The sequence below is a fragment of the Sceloporus occidentalis genome, unplaced genomic scaffold (assembly GCF_023333645.1).
Source record: "Sceloporus occidentalis isolate IW3139 unplaced genomic scaffold, rSceOcc1.0.p SCAF_121, whole genome shotgun sequence".
NCBI classification, from domain to species: domain Eukaryota; kingdom Metazoa; phylum Chordata; class Lepidosauria; order Squamata; family Phrynosomatidae; genus Sceloporus; species Sceloporus occidentalis.
This window is the reverse complement of record NW_028317101.1, coordinates 2814248-2836511: the sequence shown is the minus strand read 5'-3', so window position 1 is coordinate 2836511 and position 22264 is coordinate 2814248. Positions and strand designations below refer to the sequence as shown.

General features: G+C 37.9%; 1 protein-coding gene across 3 annotated transcripts in view; it reads left to right on the top strand.

Annotated features, from left to right (window-relative positions):
- Positions 1 to 863: 863 nt before the first annotated feature.
- The window catches only part of LOC149282213 (tumor protein 63-like), a 54399-nt gene continuing 32998 nt past the window's right edge, over positions 864 to 22264 (top strand). The window contains exons 1-3 of one of the 3 annotated variants that reach the window (XM_089498538.1): positions 864 to 1006; positions 1243 to 1245; positions 1369 to 1486. In XM_089498538.1, the coding sequence (XP_089354664.1) occupies positions 936 to 1006; positions 1243 to 1245; positions 1369 to 1486 (192 nt within the window). In that variant the 5' untranslated portion in view covers positions 864 to 935. The remainder of the gene's footprint in view (positions 1007 to 1242; positions 1246 to 1368; positions 1487 to 22264) is intronic. The other 2 variants (XM_089498541.1, XM_089498539.1) reach the window with 2 other exon arrangements.

Genomic DNA, 22264 nt, shown 5'->3' with positions numbered 1-22264 from the left:
AATATTTGAAATTGGTACTTATTGGTATAGCAAGACTCCATGTGACAATCACCATCTGCACCATTTTGCCTCATAATATTTTCATCATTATTGAGAGGGTGGTAGAGAAATGGAACATCCTCCCAGTAGTAGATACAGTAAGGGAATTGAAACATACCTGGGACAGATGTAAAGCTGTGCTGTTTCTAAGACAAGACCCAGGACTAATAAAGACCTGTAGTAGTAGTCTTGCATGGGCTGACTAGATGGGCAGAATAGTTCTTATCTGCTATCATGTTTTATGTTTCTATCATTGTTTTTACCCGTTTAAGGCTGCGTTTTCAGAAGGAGAGTTTGACAGTGGAATTGATTAGCTATGCATGTTTTTTTTACATTTTTACAGAATTAAGGTAAAATAATAATCCCTAATGCGTATACTTAAAATATTTAAGCAATTAGGCACAAGCTATGGGCAGTTTAGATAAGTACAATGAATAATGCTAAAAGCTCTGGATGTGACAGGTCTACTGTGATGAGCTATTGTCCATATCTCTGCTAAAAGTGGTAAAATTGGAAAGTGAAAATCCAAGTGACTTCTGAGTAGAATATTCATCATCCTGATGGAGTTTTTACTCTTCAGCTTTTCACCATTCATCATTACTGTTTACATTCAACTATGACCTTTCCCCCTCCTCTGGCTTCGTCACACACTGAAAGTCTTTTATTATGAATCAGCATTGTATTTTGTGTCAGAAATATAAATCGTCTTTAAAATGTAAACATTATTTAATGAAGCTAAATTATATAATTGATGGTTGGCATCCCCAAACTTTTTGTAGCAGTTTACCCAATATTTGTCAAGATTACCAGCAGCGATTGAACCCTGTTTGATTTCTTCCAGGTTTGTGGACACATCTTCTCATTTTACGTGTAAAGAAAGATATTACCGCACAGCCATGTCTCAGTCTTCCCAGGATACAGATATCAGAAGCCCTGATGTCTTTGATCGTCTATGGGAGTTTTTAGGGTAAGTCCTTATGATAAACAGAGAACTGTTTTCAGCAACAAGTGCGGCTTTTGAATAGTCCTACATCAAAATACAGTAGTAAGTGAGGTTTGACTGCTTAAAGGTGTCTCTGGCATCCCATGTTAAGATACCAATAGTAAAAGCTTGCATACATATCTGCACATTTCTGAGCTAGTTATAAATGCTAAATCATACTACATACCTCACATTAGGGTTCCACAAAGGTGATATTTTAGACAGTCAACCTCAAGTGAAATTAGGCTAAAATGAAATTAGAACATTGGTAAACACTAATAAAAACATTCCCCCTCTTGCTAATTGACTGATACCAACATTTTTTTGTTGTGGATTTATATTTTTAGACCAATGCATTCTGTCCAACCCATCGACTTGGATTTTACCAGTGATCCCACAGAAAAAGGTGCTACGAATAAGATTGAGATTAGTATGGACTGTATCAGGATGAGTGATCCCGTGTGGGTGAGTGGAACTCAGATTTATTTATCGCTGTGGTTCCTCAACAGCCACAAGTGTGCTTTGAATACATGTGTAGGGTACGGTGATATGAACTCCGATCACAATGGAGCATGACATCATATTTATTTCCCTCTACCCTATGTTGACCTGTCTGAGGTTGTAGAAGAATAATATTCACAAACTGGTTTTCCTCTGAGCTCCATCCGGAATGTTCTTGTTTGTCTGTATTGTCATTGCTATGTAAATAAACTTCATATAATGCCTGGTCATATGACATATTATGCAGGGACATAGTGGAGGTTGTGATTTTTATTTTTCTTATTTGTTTTGTTGAAAAATCGTGACTAGTGCTCATCCCCTGTGGAAACCGCTCCTTGGTTCACATTCAGAAAACATTAAGTTACACAAACACACCCAGATGTGTTGATCCAGATATGCAGTATGAACGACAAAAACGTTAACTCCTTTACCTTTGCAAATGTTAATTTACATTTGACAAAAGGACTTAAGCGTTCTGCAATAACAGTTATGTTTTCATAGTCTTTTCTTACTCCTTTTGTTAAATAGCTTTGGTCGCCTGTACGGTCCTCACTACATTAACAATAAAGCAGACGAGAGAATACACCAGGAAGAGTGGCTACACAAGAATATTGTATTCATCCAGAGTATAAATGATCCTAATTAAAATCCTAATTTCCTTTACAAGGATAGGCAGACAAAATTAGAGCCAGGAAAGGCAATTCGTAGGGTCCCAGCTGTATACATGTTTTTGGAAAACATACCTGAAATTAAAAATTCTTCCTTAACGCCAGATAATTTAATACGATGCTCGGGACAATTGCAGAGCATGCCCTGGTGCTTTCATTGGGAATATACCCTTTAATTATGGTGAATTTACAGGTTCAGATGGCTGTACAGTAAAGATGCTGAATTAAACACTAAGTAAATGTAGCATTAGAAACATCTGGTACTGTTGAAAAGATTTTTGCTGTTTAAAATTAAATTGATCGGCCTTTGCCCCATTTTTTTATAGCAACGTTTTTTACAGTGTTTAAGATTCAAAACAATGTGGTGAGACCCTATATTGATATTGATATTGTACAGAGTATTCCCACAGTAAGTTCTGTTTTGCCAGCCTTCATACAAAAGATATCATAAAGAATAATCAGGCACAGCAAGAAATTCTGAAAATACCCACCTACAGGCTTATGTTACGACAGCCTTTTCCTTGCTAATAATATTGGGATTAAGAGTAGGAGTTAATATTGATTTAGAGAAGGTGTGGTGATGTTATTAGAAGAAGAGGCGAGGTGGGAGTGAAGTGGATCAAGGTATAGTATGGCATTTGGATCAAGCAGCGTTAAATGTTGAAGCTGTTAATATTACAATTCAAGGGATAGGTTTAGGGGAAGTATGTGCAAGTGACTGACGCAACTCTCAAGCCATGGGACTGATCAGATGATGCATAGGGTTTATATAATCTTAAGGGACACGTAATACAGTGACACATCCATTATCCGGTTGGGTGCAGATGAATTTACACATTCAGTTAAAATAGAGATTTTAGTTTTATGTGCTGCTTTGAAAACAAAATATGTGACAACATATCAATCACAACTTCCAGTCTCGCCTTAGAGCATAGTTTATATAAGGCATTCCCAGCCATGAGCCATAGTGGAATGCTTACAGCTCCTCTTACATCTCCGAGACAAGTCATTTGTACCCCTCGCTAAGGATTACCAGTCAAACACTGCAAAGAGACTACATATGCTTGAGAGTTTTGTACTTTAACATATTAATATCATCTGGACATCCAACACTTCTGCTATTGTGTCTGTATTACACACATGATGGCTGAAGGCATCTGAAAATAGGAATGAAACTTATTAGGTGTGCTCCTGCCTTTACTACTTCATTTTGACACAAGGTTTTCAGATCCAATATCCAGTGAGCAACAATAAATAACAAGCAAAACGAATAGGAGCATTGATTTTGCCATAAAAGATTAATTTAGCAGAAAGACGCCTGGGTATAAACTGGTTTCTGACATTTCTGACTATCCAAACCAGTCATCTGTATTTCCTAGAAAGTTTTGGAAAACACTGCAACATTGATCCATTGTGTATAATACATTTCAGAATTTGTTAAAAAAAACTAATCATTTTATTGATCAGTAACAAACGTTAAGGAATGTTTTTAAATATTTTTGCAGTAGTGGCGCAGCAGCTCTTTGAGGCTGACTCCTGTGCTTGCAGACAATTTGTTGAGCACGGTTCTAAAATTGTTGTCAGCGTAATATTAAATTTTATATTGCTTTCGGCTCACATGCATTTCCCCCCCTAGAATAGATAGTTTCTGATTGACCGTTCTGGACAAGACTCTCGAGCTATATGGCTAACTGGTATCAGCGGGGCTTCCAGAATGTCAAAGGTTGCCTCTCCCTGCCCAGCGCCTCTTGTCCAGCAGTGATTTACTAGGCTGCCAGATGGATTCCTGATATAAACAGTTATAAACCATGAGTCATTGGAAAAGTGCTGCTTTAGCGTTTTCTGTATTATGAAACACTTTAATGATGAGTCAGGCGTAAGGAAATGGGTATCCGTTTGGCACATAGTAACAGATTAAGGAAGCCATACGGCTGCAGTAGCTATGAAATAAGGCCCATTGATCGTGAAGGAGGACTAAAGAAATTATACATTTGTATCATTTTACATTGTTTGCTACTGTCCAAAGATACAAAGTGGCTGTGTATTTTACCATCTCCAGTACTTGGCTCCAGTCTATATCTAGGTATTGTACTGATAATCTTTTTTTAATGGTACAGCAGAATGGTGCAATCAAAAGAGAGACTATTCAAATGGCAGCATTGATCGCAATCAAAATATGATTAAGATATTTTTTGCTCTGATACTTGCCGGCCCATTTTTGATTGCCAAGAAATCTTTCATATTGGCCGCTTTTATGTCGATGCCAAGTGACCTTTGTTTGGGTGAATTCGCATCTTGATTACAGGGAAGGTTCCAATGTCATGTCCAATCTCCCTTACTGGAAAGTTTCTAAATGAGTTTTACAGCTGTGAGGACAGCTAGGACTCTCCATCTCTATTGTGTCTATTTCAGTAACTCTAAAACAGATATCCTCTTAATCCTGGGTTTATTTCTATTAACCACTTAAAGCCTGGTGGCGTTAGATGACCATGGCAGGCATATGCAAGTTATAAACATCCCGTTTGAGCTTCATGGAGTGTAAGCTCACAAAAGCTAGGTCCTCCAGTAGTTCTTAAAGTGTGTTATGTTTTAAAGTAAAATTATAAATGGAAGGCAGACCTCTGCCCTGATTAATAAAGTAGTCTGATAGCTACATGTTTCGGAACATTCTGCTTCACAAATCTTCATGTCACGTGTTGGGTGTAATTTCAAATCCTAGCTGAAGTTTTTATCTTATATGTATATTAACATGTTTAACAACAAGATACACAGCTACTTATAGCTTAGAGAAGAGAGAGCTACAACAAAAATGTATAAAGGGATTATACAAACAAAAAAGGAGAAATGCTAGAACAAGAGGTCATAGTCTAAATCTAGAGGCTTAGATCTAATGTAAGGAAGTCTTACTATATTGCGGGTGTTAGATAAGTGGAACAGACTTCCAGAAGTAGTACTAGAGGTTAATACGGTGATAGAATGTATACATGCATGTGGTAAACATGAAGATATCCTGATCATAAGATAAGACCAGGGACTGAATATGTTGAGTTTTGTTCACTTTTTTACAGTGGGAAGAAATGGGCGACTAGATGGTCGGAATGGTTCTTATCTGCCCAATTTCGTTTTTCTAGGTTTCTTAACATAAGAGGGTGCTGCTGTCCTTCCACTGGCATCCTGTGGTATTTCCAATGGAGTTCCTGTATATAAATAAAATACAAAATTAGCATCACTGGTAAAATGTGATAAAATCAAATGTATGTAAAGCAAACCTGGGCAAATCCCAGAATCCTGGTAGCCATGAATTTAACATGTAAATCATATTGATTTAAATAAGAAAGTTAGACATGTTGCCATGTATTTTGCAGAGCCTGTTGGTAATCGGGGATTGCAGTAAGGGTGTGTGAATGAGAGGGAACGGGACGTGCCATTACTTTTAATTATATAAAAGCCATAATCATGAGAAAAGAACAAGGTTGTTTTAGGGCAAACTCCACCATTTGGTACAGTTGTGTGTGCGTGATTTCCGAGAGTTTTGTGTTATATCCCGCAATGTAAAGCAGCACAGCAGTCCAATTCAGCCAGATCTTACGAGAAGTGGCAATTACCATGCAGCACAGTGTGTAATTAGGTGGCTCTGATTCATGCCCCCAGCCTCATTCTCTGGACATTGTTCCATGGACAGGTGCGCAGTGAATAGAGAGCAAGCATTCCACATTAATTAAACATTAACAATCAAGTGCAAATATTGTCAGACATGAATAGTATTACTGTTGGCAGACAGGGCTTCTGTTTTCTGTCCGTTTTCACTTCAGATCCATTAGTCAGCAATTATTTAACCTCTTCTTCAGCCGTCTGGTACTTGAAGTTCTTTCGTATAATAAAGACATCCAGAGGAGGTTCATTTAGCACTGGGCCAAGGTACAAACAGTGTTTAATCTAACCCATTATATTTTTACTTATCAGAAGCTCTTATGAACGGAAATGTCTGTGTTTGCATACTTACCTACGCGCTGTATGTAACATCGCAAATGGGAATGTTTACGTATACACATACGCACACATATAAATGTGTTGTAATTTGTATAAAAAGCTATTTTTTTCTTGATGCAAATATTCCAATTATCGCTATTCAAAAAACAAAATAGTGGTTCCAGATTTCTCCAGTAGGGGGCAGACACAGATGATAACATGCTGCTATGAATATCAATCTAAACCTTACTGGGTGTGGATAGAAAAGCAGTTTTATTCATTTATTTTTTGTTCATTTTTTCAGGTTGAAAAAGTCAACTTTATATTTAATTATTATTATGATTCAGTATTAGAAGTTGTAAATATTAATAATGTAATATTAATGTATAATAGGTTGTAAAGTATTTTACAAAATATAAGGCTTTTTAAAAGAGGGGCTGTCAATGCATTGTCCACACAGGTATATGGTGTACTATATATTATTATTATTATAATAATAAAACCTTACTTATTATATAAAATTATGCCCAATCTGTGTACGAGTGCAGTAATTGCAGCAGAGGAAAAATGTGAACCTGTTTTGTACCACCAGGCAATATGTGCAACAAAGAAATAGACACTACTCTTTGGTTCTGGTGTGAACTTGTTGGCATATTAATTAAAAAGGTACTGTTTTTTTTCTTAGTTTATCACACTATATTTTTTAAGCTATGTAATTAACTTTTTTAATGTTTTTGTTTTTTTTCCTTAGAACATATTTGTTGTTTTATTGGCAGTGCTGTCCAAGTCAATATTATCTTTGTACCGATTGACTGTAAGAAACAAGGGACCTCATTGTGGTCGAAGTGAAGAAAACCATATTTGCTTCCCCGTGGTAGTGTTTTTCTAAAGCTTATACTGCCAGAGAGCATATCCTGAGGGGAGGTGGGGTGTGCAGTTGTGTAAATTGAAAATACCTTTGCCTTGTATTCTTTTTTGTAGCCTCGGGGAAACTGTTCCTCCAGCACCTGTCTTTAAGTTTAAAAAGATGTCCCTTAAAGATGTGGTACAGGCTCCAGCGAAGGTGTGTGTGTGTGTGGGGGGGGGGGGTGTCAGAAACACATGAAGGAATCAGCAGTGAAAGCAAGGTTGTATTACAGCAGATAGTGATCAGACACTGTAGTGAACATCAGTGTATTGTTGGTACCATATCAGACATGTAGTCTCATCTAGTTACAACTCCATTAGAAAGTTTAAAGGGCTTGGAACAACTTGCGCTGCACTGTTACTGCCTATGTAACACTCACACAGTTACATGTTGTAATGCTACAAAGCTAACTAACTATGCCTATGACTTATAGGTACAATACATTGTCTTTAAGGGAAGAGGTACCTGCTGTATTAGGCACAATTACTAAATATAACATGCCTTCTAGGGAAGAGTGTGGCTCGGTTCGAAGATGATGAGCATCTAGTTTTTATTCGTACGGTCTAGAGAGCTTCAGGGCAGGTGAAACACAAAGTTTGAGGAGCATTGTAGGATAGAGTGTTATTGCTGGTAAGAGAATAACTTAGAATCCTTCTAGCAGGAAAACTAGACTCTTAAGATTAGCGAGAGAGATTGCAAGAGAGATTGAAGTATAATTTGGGGATGGCGGCCACAGGTTGTCTGGGGAGTAGAAGAGCTATGTTTGGGAGTATATCAGATTTGAATGTTTGAAGAATCGTAAGTGGCTTTGTGTATCGGGGTCAGGAGTTTAAATGTTATTTTGAAAGTGAAGACGAATTGCGGGTGAGGAACAGTAGCCTCCGGGCAGCATTTTAGCGATATTGGAATTTAAACAGATGACTGCAAGCAATAATGGAATGATGACTAACAGATTGTGAAATTGGACTGGATATTTTTTCGGTGTTTGCATATTTTTACGAAATCTTTTGGGGACTGGTTGAATAAAAGAAGGAGACATAACTTTTACCATGAGTTTAGATTTTAGGGTTTAAATGAAGGGATCGAGAGATTACTTTTAGTGGGATGGATAGTTTAGCTGGCGACGGATGAAGTAGAGGTTTCCAGAATCTAGATGGTTGCTATTTCAACCACTCTAACACATAAACTGGCAGTAGAAAAAGAAGACATTCCTTCCGTCTCATTACCATTGGCCGCTTCAAGACACAAAAGTAACTTTTTAGAGCAAAAATGCTTTTCCTGTTTATTTGACTACTCACATAACATTTACTTTCTGTATTAATTTCTACTCTGAATGTACAGTATGAATATATGTTATCCTAAACATAAGACAGAGGCAAAGACCAGGTAAGTTTACCTTAGGTAGAAAAAAGTTGATCTAAAGAGGCCAAGTATTCTTATTTAGAGGCATTCTTATTATTATAACATATATATAATATATATATATATATATATATATATATGTATGTGTGTGTGTGTATGTATTCATATGGAGGGTTTTGTTGGGAGAGTTCCTCTGAATGAGTAATAAATTGAAGCTTTGTAACTACTAGCTTAGAAAAATAAACAACAAATGTCGGCATCTTTTATTTAATCATGCATAAGTTAGAAGAAATAGAAGCTCTGAGATAATCTGATTGTACAAGGATATTTCACACTGCAATATAGTCCTTTGCAACATGGTAATTTGTAGGGTGGGGAAGAAAAATGTCCGCCCATTCTTGAAATACAACTTTGAATGCTGTGCAATGGCCCTGAGGGTTTCTTCCTTATTCATGTAATCAGGGAGTGCACTTCTTTGGGGAACGACATTGAATATATTATCTCCAGTAGCAAGACACTATGAACAATATACAACTGTTCTGTTTTCGGGGATGTAGTATATGGTTGCCACGAAAAGACCAAGTCAGCTAGATGTATTTGCTATTATTATTCATATACAAACTCCATTTGGAGGATCTAAGCACCATATCCATCCGGAATATCAGTTATTTTCTGTATCTGCCCACCCAGCAGTCATATTTTTTCTTGGAATCATCGCATAGACAACAAAAATAATTTATCATCTAAAATTAACTTTTTTGTGTCATGGGCAATCATTTTGTTGGGTATCTTGGATGCAATTAATTGTACAAACATCTAATTAGAAAGGTAGGTCTATGCTATTCTTTAGTGGTGTCTTTCCTTCTAACGCTCAAATCTCACTACCTATAAGGCCTTTAGGGCACAGATTCTGGCTACTGAGTTTCCTCTTGGTCCCAATAACCTCTTTAGACACACGTTGTGTTAGGAAGTTGCTTTGTTATACACACAGTTGCATTTTGGCTGTCCTTTCATAGTTTTGCTAAAAAGCCTAGTGCCACTTGTTAAACAGAATGAACAGATGAACATAAATTCGGAATTACAATTCCTGCGATACAAAGGCAGGATTAAAAGAGCATGGGACCATGTCTAATAGTGCAGTATAACAAATGTTCTTCTAAACTGTACTCAGCCAGGACCAAACTAAGGCATCCGTACACTTGCAATTCATGCAAATCAAGGGAGAGGTGCTTTCCTAGGTTTGGGCTAAAGAGCCAAAACAGGTCTTCTCTTCCTCTGTGCAATTTTGGTGAAAAAGTATCAAGCATTTAGGTCTTTATTAAAGCTGCAGACTTAATTGATTGCAAGGCAGTGGGCTGCCGCAAAGACTTCACAGCTAGATTTGGTGTAGTTGCAAAAAGAAAAGAAGAGCGAAGAAGAGTGTGAAGAACTTAAAAAAAAGATATTGGTGTTCCGGGGCATAAGAGGGAAGGGAGGAAAAGCTAACAGTGAGAAAAGGAGTAAAACAATCTGGTGGGTTTAGGAGGAGCAGGATAAACACGAGTAAAAAAAAACTGGGTGTGAGAAGGAAGAAATAGTAGTACTATTAGGAGAACATGCTGAGAAGGAGAAGATAAATGAGTAGGTTGCAGCATTTACCAGCTTCTTTTATCTTTCCAATATAAACTGATGCCCCCTAGCATCCCAGTATTCAGCAGAGTATTTCTATGTGTAAAACTCTGCTGGGGTGCGTGGATAGATCTCCACTGGTGAAGCCAGCTGCTGGTGTGTGCAGACATATTCCAGGCAGTTGCGACCACCACCTGTGGAGCTGATGGATTGGGTGTACCTGTTCTAGTGCAACTAAAACTCTCAAAGAAATACATGACCAAGAAAATCTGTCAGACCAGGACCAGAAGCTGCTGGGGTCCAAAAAAGATGGACCAAGTATTGGGCTGATGATGGAATTGGAATTGATTTGGAATTCAGTATTATGCTGTCATATTATCCTTGCTTCTTAGACAGTAATAACTGTTATTAATTAACAGTTTTAATTCATGTTAGCTGCTTGCAGATATTCAGTAGGAAATTACAAGGTACTTTCTCTGTACAAAATAAATAAATAAATATTTAAATTAAATATAAAAGAACATAATTCTTTTGATGGATTGTATGGGTTTGGATTTATATCCGGGCTTTGCTAATACTGGTTTTAATATTGGTTACTTGTCTATAAAGCTCTTAATTATGAGAATACCAGTGTATACAAAGCAACAAAAGACGGATCCAGGAATCTGAGAGCCAAGCAAGACACTTATCGTCTGACTAGCCTACCTGCTTTCAGCTGGAGTCTAGATCTCACTCATTTTATATGTTTTAAAGCATATTTTACTACCATACATCAACTTAACAGATACCCGATGGTGATTGACAACATAAAGCCTAAGGGGAGAAAATACAAATCCTTAGGAATCACTTCTAGCCAATCACGAGCAAGACACGCTTTCCTTCCACTGAACCCAAGCTCCCCACGCTCACCTCCTTTAATCTTCACTTTACAGTCAAACATTCCTTTTTCCATTTGGTCACTGACATCAATGATCTGTGTTAACCCTATAAGTGGAAGTCCCATACTCTTACCATTTTGTTAAACACCATTAACAACTGTAGTTTAATCCCTGTTACTTTGCTAAATTACTATAAATACCTGCTATAATGCAGAAGTATTTTATTAGTTCAAGGCTTTTGTCATTGTTTTTCCATTTCACTTTGGATTAGCCTTATTTATTTATTTATTTAAAATATTTTTATTACAATTTACATTTTTGGCACCGTATTAGACATTAGCTTTGATAAATCAGATTATGGAACATTTGATGCTAATGCATTACTGAGAAAATTAATAAATGATTCTAATAATAAAGTTTTGGAGTAACATTATTGTTTAAAATATAATAGTTGAGAGATGAGAAGAAAGTATGTTTAAGCTGTTTTACCACTTCTTCATGCAGTGTCTTCGTATTCTCTATTTATTCTACAACAAAGTGGTTATTAGCAGTGTTACTTGACTAAGTGACTTGTTTACAACTGCATAGTAAAAAAAAAATGAAAAAGAAAATTTTCAAAAAATAAATGGCAGGCAGACATATTTAGCATGTTTCTTACAAAATGGGGTGTTTTTCAGGTATTTTTGGATGTTCTTGGGTATATCAACTTGGCAGTGCATTATGAAGTTATGAAGTTAAACCCTGCTGAGCTGACCCTGCATAATGCATAGTTTGGCTGATAAACTCATTTGTGAAGCAGAAGCTCGTAAGGTGTGGTGTGTGTGTGTGTGTGTATATATACATTTGTGTATGTAAATGTATATGTATTTATAATACATTATAATATAGAAAAAAATGAGTACTTCAATATAAAATACCTTTTTTATTAGACTAACTTTTCATTTTAAGATCGAGCTCTCAAAAGCAGTATCGACCTACTGGAATGTTAGTCCAGTAAAAAGGTAATTTTTACACCACTGGACTAACACGGCTATTCCAAGAGATATACGCATACGCGCACCCCCCCCCCTTTATTCTCCAGTAGTCACCAGTAACTATAGATGTGCAAAACGTATTCCTGCTGTATCTGAACATTACAATACACATCCTGATTAACTGGTGCCTAAGAGCATTAAAAAGGGGGGGAAATATTTATTGTAACAGAATTTGATGTACTATTAAATTATGTTATGTCTAAATTGCACTTGGATCCACACTGCATAGACCGGATGGAGAAGTTGAGCCTCTGATCAAATCTACTCTGATTAGATGGAAAACCTAATTTGATGATGAAATGTTGTTATGAGCTCTAACATGTGAAATTGACAAGTGTAACGATGTGTGCACTTGGACTGGAAAATAGAAATTGATCCCAAAGACAAAATAGAATAAAGTGCTGTCTTTTTCCAAAGTGCAATATTGTTTTCTTCTCTCCACTAGAAGCCCCCTAAGGCAGCTTCCTTCTAAGCCACTCCCGGTCTAACCAGTTTTTTGGAATGTTTGCCTTAAAACAGAGTACTTTGCAGTTAATAAAATTGCTTCAGGATACAGCATTGCAAAAGTACATCAGGTGATCACATCAGCAAAGTTTTAAAGTTGGTGTTCTACTAGGACAAATCATTCACTTCTCTCTAGTATGTCAAGCCAATAAACCATAAACGGTCTGTCATGTTCTTCATTGTGGCTATTACCTACCAGTACCTGCTTTTGTGTCTCGTGATAATTAAGTGTTCCATGCAAAAAATGAGACAACGAATGAGACAAAATTTTACAGAATTAGAGAATTGTTTCTGGGAATTGTTTGGGCATACACCAGCACTAGGATTCATGTTTCAAATGCTTCATTTAGTTGCAAAAGGTTTTATAGTCAGCAGAGTAATAGTAAGTCATAGAGACCTATTAGACACGCTTCCAGGAGTATACAGAAATGTACAACCACTGACCAGCAAATTGGTAAGTGCAGGTGAGGACCCAGAACACAGGACATCAGTAGAAAGACATTGCGGCAACACAAAAGAAACAAAAAAAGTTTATTAATAAGCTTCATCTACAGAGAACAGGTAGCTCCACACTTAATGCAGAATGTTCGATTAATGCATTATTTATTAATTGTCTGTGGATCCTTCTGTCCTCCTTGTACCTCTGCAGAAGTGCTAAGACACTCACCTTTTCTATAATCATTGTCTAGCTCATCTAATAGAGCTAGACAATGGCAGTAGGCTGTTGCTGTTGTGGCTCAGCATCATGGGGTACAAGTCAACTAGAAGCTTCTCCATTTTACTGTTGTCATCCTCTCATTGAAACATAGAATTTGACTGCAGATAAGAACCATTTGCCCCATCTAGTCTGCCTGGCTTCTCCTGATGTAAAGATTAATCAGCCCTTAGTCTAATCTTACATTTAGATATATACCCATAATTGGTAACCCTCCTGATGAAGCAGTGTTTTCCCGGGTCTCCAGGTCACTCTGCTGCTTCTCTGGGGTTACCTGTGCCCGCTCTCCACCAAATCCCCTCCTCATTCTCATGTAATTCTATGCAAGCTGGCACTTTCAGCTTTCCTTCCCACAAGGAAAGCTGCTGACGTTAGAACTTCCCAGATAATGCAAATGCAGATATAGTTAAATTTTGATTTCTAAAGCTCAATTATAGTGTAATACACAGCGTGTTACACTCAACCTCTCAAATCAAAGTGCCACTTTCAAATTATTGCTGCCATGTGTGCCTTTTTGATCTCATCTCCCTTGTGGCAATATCCTGCTGTGGGTGTGGGCCAGACAGGCCCTTGGCGTTATACATTGTTCTATCCTTTTAGCAAATCGTTTGAGTCACACTTGGAGAACAGAACACCATGATGATTATTCATTATGGAGAGACAAGTCATCTTAAACTCTCTGACCTACACTTCATGTACTAATGGCTGGATATGGAAGTCTGATGGGAGACCACTTAATAAGACACAGGGATTTATTCACGAAACAGTTGATGATTTTGACCTTGCTGCATTTATTATGCATTACGGATGCAAGGCAAACTCTCCAAGGTTACTGACTTCCCAGGAGTAGGCTACTCAGGACTCTCCCTATTCTGAAGGAGCTTTGCAAAAGGTGGGGTTAGCCACACTAGTCCCAGATCGTATTAAATGGTTTGGGAGGAAAATTAAGTGGGTGTAGGTAAAAGTCCCCCCTGCCCCGGAGACCCGGAAGAGTAGCTCTTCACCCAGAGACTCCAGGTCAGACCTGAAAAGTTCCTAGGTATACTGATACAGAACTTAGTACTGCTAATGGCGTCTTTAACCCCTTAATGACAAAGCCCGTACATGTACGGGCTCAAAATGCATTGTTTTCAATGGGTTTAGGGACCGCCCATTGTCCTTAAGGGGTTAATTATACATTACATGCATGTACCACAGGCTAATTTTTGTGGATGCACTCTATTTTGTGTTATGCAAGGGCTTTGTCTTACTTGTATATTATATTTTATAATTGTATATATGATATGATACTTTGCCCTATATTTTTCATATGGTGACCAGCATGTTTAAGGTGCTGCCCTGCAGTATGTGGAATGTATAACTGAGTAATTTATTCCCTAATGCTAGACAAGAAATGTGAAACATACATGTTTCTGGAAAAGAATGGTCAATGTGGTCACCATACTATCTGACAGAGTTTGAAATAATGACAATGGGGCAATCTATGCTCAGTTCCCCTAGGCATAGTAGATACAGGGTGTTCAGCTACAGACTTTAGATATAGGCGGTTGGATTCTGTTGGTATATTTATTGGAGTGAGGATGCTTCATTCATTTGAGTTTTTCCTTTGATCTTTGTTACTCTGATGTATGCTTTTGTATATTCTTATATTCTTGATAATGTACAAGGTTGTCGCTAAATCTCCTTGTGTTTTTATATTTACCTAGATGAATGTATTGTCAAAGGCAAACAACAGGCTGAGCAGCACAGGGCATTTGTACTGCTGGCAAAATAATTCTAGTCCTGGTGTGTTCATACATCTGCTGACGTACACAGTGTGATGGCCTTCTAGAGCACCAAAAGTCCAGATGCTATGTCCTAGCAATAAAATCCGTGTCAACTGGCATCTCAATGCATTAAAGTCTGGAAGTGTTCTTTCTGCCATGTTGAAAGAATCATATGCAGTTAATTTAAAGAATGGGAAATAACCCATTTTTAGAACCTCATGCAGCCAACTGAATAATAATAAAAAAAAAAAGTTTAAGTAAATATTTGTTTGGCGAGATTGCGCTGGGAGGCTTGACTCTGTATTGTGCTTTTAAGCAGGAATAACCCTTTACCTCCCCTCTCTTTCCCTAACCATCTACTCTGAGTCCTTATGTCTGTCTTATCTGCCTTGTCTTTCTTATCTGCGTTCTCTCTCCCGTCTGTAAACATTTTTTCTGCTTGTATTTTTCTTTTTACCGTTTGTCTAGTTAGAGCCCTTAAGTGATAATCCCTACACCAGCCCAGGGCCATTATGCTTCCAATGAGCCATTAAGAGCTGCAGTATACAAATAATGGGACCTTGTGTGGCTTTTAACATTTAGCACACTTGTACAGGTCTTTTTAAACTCCTGAGCTAGAATGATGAGACTAATTGGTAAATAATTCAACTAAATATCCGGAAAAAAACACTCTTTCAAAAAGAAAGCCTATGTATTAGACAATTGTCTAGTGGGTACCCCTTTGTATAATGTAACCTTATGACAGGCGCATCGCCAGAGAGGGCTAAAAGAACAGATAAAACCCCCCAAACATTGACCCAATAATTGAGACCACACCATTATATGTTGGAAAAATATTGTCCACAGCTTTATTATAACCACAGAATTAACTATAAAATATATATGATATAAACATATCAAAACATAACAATAAGTCATTGTCCAAACATCATAACAATGTAAAACCATTACACATTCCCCACATGTCAAAACACATAGACAATGACCCCCAAGATAACAGATATAACAATAAACATCACCATGCCTTTAAGGTACAATACCTTACCAAACCAACAGTAGGGGCATACCGTGACACCCCTACACCCCCAGGTTCTGAGCCACAGACCAGCTCGAAACCTACCATACCAACCAACAACACCAACCAATCAACCAAAATTAACCGAAACATCCCAATTCTACCCCGCCTAACCAAACCGGTACCGCCGCTGTGACAAAACGAAGCCAAAAGAAAAACGAAATATGGGGAGGGAGGGTGGGACAAAAGTAGGTAAGTGGCTCAAATTAAAAGTGACCGTTATCTAAAATGTCCGCCCATTTATAGCACCAGAAAGACCCCACCTACTAAACCCTGTAAGCAACCCCAGACCTAGTGACATAACAAAGCCCTCCTCCTAGCTCTGTCAAGGCCTGCTCCGCTAAGCTGCGCTGCTCCTCTGGCCACAATATAATTTGTGTGTGTGCGAGTGCTTCACTTTGTACTTTAGAGCAGAAATATCTATCTGGGTCCCCAGTTACTTCACGTGCTTGAATATCTTTAGCAATACTGGGATTTTCATATCACATTTCAAGGAAAGCGACTGGTATTGAAAGAGGCCTGGGGATGAAAGCTGACAGCTGGGAAGGGTGTGATGGAGCACAATGATATTGACGTTTTGGTGCCCTATGTGTGCTGTACACCCCAAGGATATGATTGCAGTGTTTTTTGGGTTTACCTTAAGTCACCAGGTCACCTTACATCAACCTTACCCTTATATCATGCAGGGGTGCACGATCTCCTTACATGAGCATGTACCGTCAGACATTCTGAACTGTTTGATAGACTATCACAAACATTCTATTGTAGTTGCAAAGCTTCAATGTTATAAAAATAGTCCTTTTGAAATACATAGGAAGTGGAGAATGTTGTAGAGTGGAGGTGGAGTTGGGTCACCTTTGCTCAATGAGGGATCAGCAGAGCGTTGGTCACTTTTACGCACCACACGCCTCAGCACTCGGTGACCCAACTCTGTGACTTTACAGGGTCTTCTGTTTCATGGTTGAGTTTTGGTGTTCCTAAATGCTTCCATTTTCCAATAATACCACTTATAGTGGACTTCGGAATATCTAGCAGGGGTGAAATTTCATTATTGCAGAGGTAGCGTCCTATTACAGTACCACGCTGGAATTCACTGAGCTCTTCGAATTACCTATTTTTTTCAGAACTGTTTGTAAATGCAGACTGCCTGGCTAGGTGACTGTGGCAATGGCAATGGGTCTGATTGAAACACCTGAACGCAATAATTAAGAGGTGTGTCCCAATACTTTTGTCCTTGAAGAAATAAACTCTTGACGGTGTGACAATGAGAACTTTACCATTCCCCCTGTCACTGAGTACAAACCCTGAGAGTTCCCAGGTGTTAAAAGCATAGGTGCTCCTTTGATGCTTGAGGGTCTGATTGGTGGTAATTGTTACTTCACGAGCATCCTAAGTAGTTGTCACATGGCCAGTGAGCTACCATGAAGATTACTAGGGATTGCAATGAAAATATAAAATAAGTAGGCAATGGTGTTCGTGTTAAAATTGTTACAATATTTGTAGCTTAGCACTTTCACGTTATCGCGCTGGTCAGATACCAATTTCCCTGAGACAAATGCTTGACGCCCGTGTCTTCCAGTAATGCATTCTGTGTTTGTTACCCTGAGATGACACGGGAGGAAAACCCATACCTCATTGTGTGCACAACTGCCTTGTTGATAGAAGACTGCTGGGTGGAGCTCTTTTTGTGTTCCTTGTCTTTTGTGTAGAAAGCTTGTATGTCTGATAAGAAAAGTGACCAGCTTCAGGTTTTCACTCTTTTCTTTATCCTGACCCCCCTCCTTTGTGTTATCTGTAACATGCACGTCATTAACTATCTAATTAGGCCTGAAGGCAGTGGGCAAAGATACAAGGCAGTCACTGAAAGAGACAGCATGTGCAGCTGTTTGTAGAAGGTCAGAGGGCAGACCTATTGTGACATGCACTGGGTGCTGGCACACTCCTGTTTGGGTGGGGCAGTGGCTGGCTAGTTTTAGGCATTAAGGTAAAAGCACAGCTTTATCTTAAGGCTACAATAAAAGAAAGCCTGGTTTGATGTGCCTTCAACACGATTAACCTCTTCAGCGCTGAAACTAATGTTTGAATTATATTAGGAAATCCTTTATTGTCACTTTTGAATATATGTTATGCTTGATCTCCAATTTTTCATACTTGTTTGTTATGTAGGGATATATTTAGACGTAGTGCTTGTGTGTGTGTACATATATATATATATATATATATATATATATATATATATATATATATACACGTTGTCATCGCTGATGGTATTACATGATGAATAAGTATCTGCCTGTACGTCTCAGCATTGAAGAGACCATTCATTCTGACCAAATCCCCAACTCCATTTGCAGAAATGCAGCCCCAAACTAGCAATGAACCTCTACCATGCTCCACTGTTACCTGCAAACACTCATTCTTATACCACTCTCCCAACTGCCTTCTGCTACAACCAAATAGTTAACGTTTTGACCTATCAGTGCACAGCACGTGCTGCCATTTTCTGCACCCCAGTTCCTGTGTTTTTGAAAATAGTTGACTCCCTTGGCCTTGTTTCCAGGTCTGAGGTATGGCTTCTATGAAGACCACTTCTGAACAGACTTCTCTAGACAGTAGTAGACAGTTAATGATCCTGTTTCAACCTACATATTAAATTAATGATCATTAGCACCGCTTTGGTATACTTATTTAATCATACATCAACAAAATGCTTGATTTTGTGCAAGCGTGCCTAGAAGTTGCTGTTTTGAAGGGTGGTCACTCCAAATATTGATTTGATTAACTTTCTTTGTTCATGTCCATTAACATGTCTTTTTTTTAAACCATCCTTACTTTGCAGTATTTTTTCACACCTGGCTGAAGCTTTTGCAAAGTACTGTATATCTAAAATGATAGTCCAATACAAAAAAAGGTATTGCCCCATTTTTGCATTTACAGAGCTGGCATAGCATCAGGTCCGTTCTGATACACACACAATCTTTCTCATAATAGTATCCCTGACACACAGATCTGTAAATGTAACAAACTACTATGTCTAGCCATACAAAAGCATTCGTTGTGGAAAGCAGTTATTCTCAAAACAACAAATTTAATGTTAAATTAGCATAATCCATTGGTTTGCATCATTATTATTAATTTATACGATACATCATTCTCTGCAGTGCTGTGTGATTGTTAAACAAGAAATAACTAGTAGTGCAATCACAAAACAATTTGGATTTGCAGAAAAACCACCAGAATAATGTTTTATACACAGGGACAGGTTGTGTGGTGGGACAGGTTGTGTGGTGGGACAGGTTGTGTGGCAGTGCAGGTGGCTGGCAGAAGAAGGGTTATGTGGTATATCTTGTGGTTATAACATCTCCATTCCAAACATTCTGATTAGTACACTGATCCATATCTTCTCAGCGGTGTGTACCTACTACCCATGCATGTATGAGCAATACATCCTATTGGCACATAGCTATAGAACCCTGCTTCCCATTCAGACACATACATGATGTGTCATAGCAATTCAGTACGCTAAACCCTGCCTGTTATTACAGTAACAGTCATCATTAGCAGTGGGCTAGTATAGTTTGTAAGGGTTGAAAAAATACATTTCATGCACTCATACGAATCAAGATAGTACTGATAAATTATATTTTGGCCCAGCGAATGTCCTGTATAATGGGACTGCGGATGGCTTTTGCATGATAAGTGCCCAAATCAAGTATGAGATGGAACGTTTTATGGGTGGAAAGAACTTTGAAGTCTAGTTACTGCCCATGTCCTGATCCTGGCTGATAAGCACATGGTTGAAAAGGTTTTAAAGGGTTCATTAACACTGCACAGCTCACACAATGTGCTTCATAACAGGGGTATTAACACTATTGAACCAGGTTAGGGGGATTGTATATGATGACTGTCAGAGGTCCTCAGCAAAACAGAGTTACCTTTAATCTCTGAGTAACTACACAGGTGTATGCTATGAAAAACTGAGCGATGCGACACATGAGAAGAGTCATTTTCATCTGACTATACCGAGTCCTTTAACAGTTACAACTATATCTAAGAGCATGCTAGGTTGTTTTAAGTGATGCCTGTATCCATGTGATTCAAAGAAATCCATAGGAAGGGAACATTCCAAACAATGCAAACACAGGTACATGGATTTCAGTAGCCTGATGGAAGTATATGAAACCTTAATCTGTCGTTGTCACTGTTTTATTCCTCATTAGAGGCTCAATGGCTTTTTGCAGAGAGGACAAAATTAGTTATCTGCATGTTCGGAGGGAAACACAAGCCCCAATTGGAAATCTCAATTACAATAACGTATATGAGCGTATTGAAAATCAGCATGCTTGGCACTTTACAATTTGTTCAGCTATATAAGAGATACATTACAAAGATAAGATATCACATTATAGTAAAAAAGACAATAGGATCTTAGAGAGTTCCATTCCTGCACGTGCGATTGTTTTCAGTGTCCGTGTTTGAAGATGAAGAGAGGCGGTATGGATGTTACATATGGCTCAGCTGGAAGATAAACTGATTTTAAAGTACATGCTGAAAAAATCTTCAACGAAGCATGATAGAAGACTGGTTTTGCTTTCTGTTTTCACAGCATGCGGTGGTGGAAGCATTCTTGTTAAGTAAAAAAAAAAAGTTTGTTTTAAGGGGTTAAATGGGATATTCCAGCTTAATAATGAGCATCTGAGATGCACCCCAAAACTGAGATTGTATTTTTCAACAACCCCTTAAATATAATCCCATGATCCCCACATATCTCCTTTAAATCATGTGTCACATGGATGTGCTGAGCAGCTTTCTACAGGCAGGGATCCATTCCGGTAATGTGGATTCTGCATTCTTCTCTGAGCCTAAGATCCAGCATAATGTAAATCACAGGACCTACACACCACTGAGCCATTCTGAGGAGTAATATAGACTGGGCCAGGTAGACACTGCCGTCAAGGGCACTGGAGATAAAACTCTTGTATGTTTAAATCACCTGCAAGTTTCCAATATATATCCATAAGATATATATTTCTGAATTCACCCTCCAGACTTTCGACTCACTAAGATTTGTTTTCTACTAAAGGAAAGGCTATCTAATTGAATTTAGCAGATCACAAAATTTATAACTATAGATTGCAAAATATATAGGTAATTTTGTATTCACTTACTGAATGGCTGTGTTTTAAATGCATATTTAGTGTGATACAATAATCAATGGCAACTTGATCTATGGAATGGGTAGAGATCAGTGCAGGTATTTGGAGTAATACTATTTCATTAGCGTACAGTCAGCGTTTGCTTTTATGAACAATTAGTCTGGAAAATAAATGAACTATAATAGAACTGAGTTAAGTAAAACTTAAATTTGGGAAATTTGGTCGTCTTGCATCTTTACCGCAGTTTGCCATTTAGATTGGATGAAATCCATACGTTGTGCTATGTATTGATATATGTTAATGACTTCCATTCATAAAAGTGAATCAATTACTTTCCTTTGCCTCTCTTTCTAGAAGCAAAGTAATATGTCCTCTAATATTATCAGAATGTATTTGTAGCAAGAAGCAATTTTGCAGAATTAATACAAGAATATTGATATATTTTTAAGGATGCATAAAAATATATATAAAATATGAATTTCTGATTTGAAGTTATTTTATGCAGGCTTTGTGAATGAAGTCAGAGATTGTAGAATCATTTAAATTTCAGATCACTTTTTTGACTCTAATGCCTCCATTCATATTTAATGCGAATAGAAAAAAAAATGCCATTGGTTACAATTACAGAATTTTTATAGTTGTTCACTGGTTTTGAAACCAGCTTTTAAATCATTTTATTTGAAAGTTACCTATACAGATGCCCAAAAACATCATTGTCCCATGAGATAGTGGCTCTCCCAGACCGAAAACAAGATAGACCATGGAATTGTAAATGAAAGTGACCATCTATCTGTACATGCGTTGGACACATACGTGTGTACCCTTGTCAGGTTGCGCACCGATGTATATGCGGAATCCCCCATGTCATTTAGTGTGTCTCTAGGACCTGGTGAGGAATTTTAACTACCTAATGAAGTAGGAGAGGCTTTACTCTTTTAAGATCAGGGACCTAGGTGGAACTTTTGACAGATTGGACAGGTAGAGAGGAGACACTCCGCCCTCTCTTTGCCTAAATCCAGGTGTATATATAAAGTGAGTTTCAAATAGATGGTGTGACAGACAGAGGAGCAGAGAAAACTTCATGATAAGTGTTGCCCTTT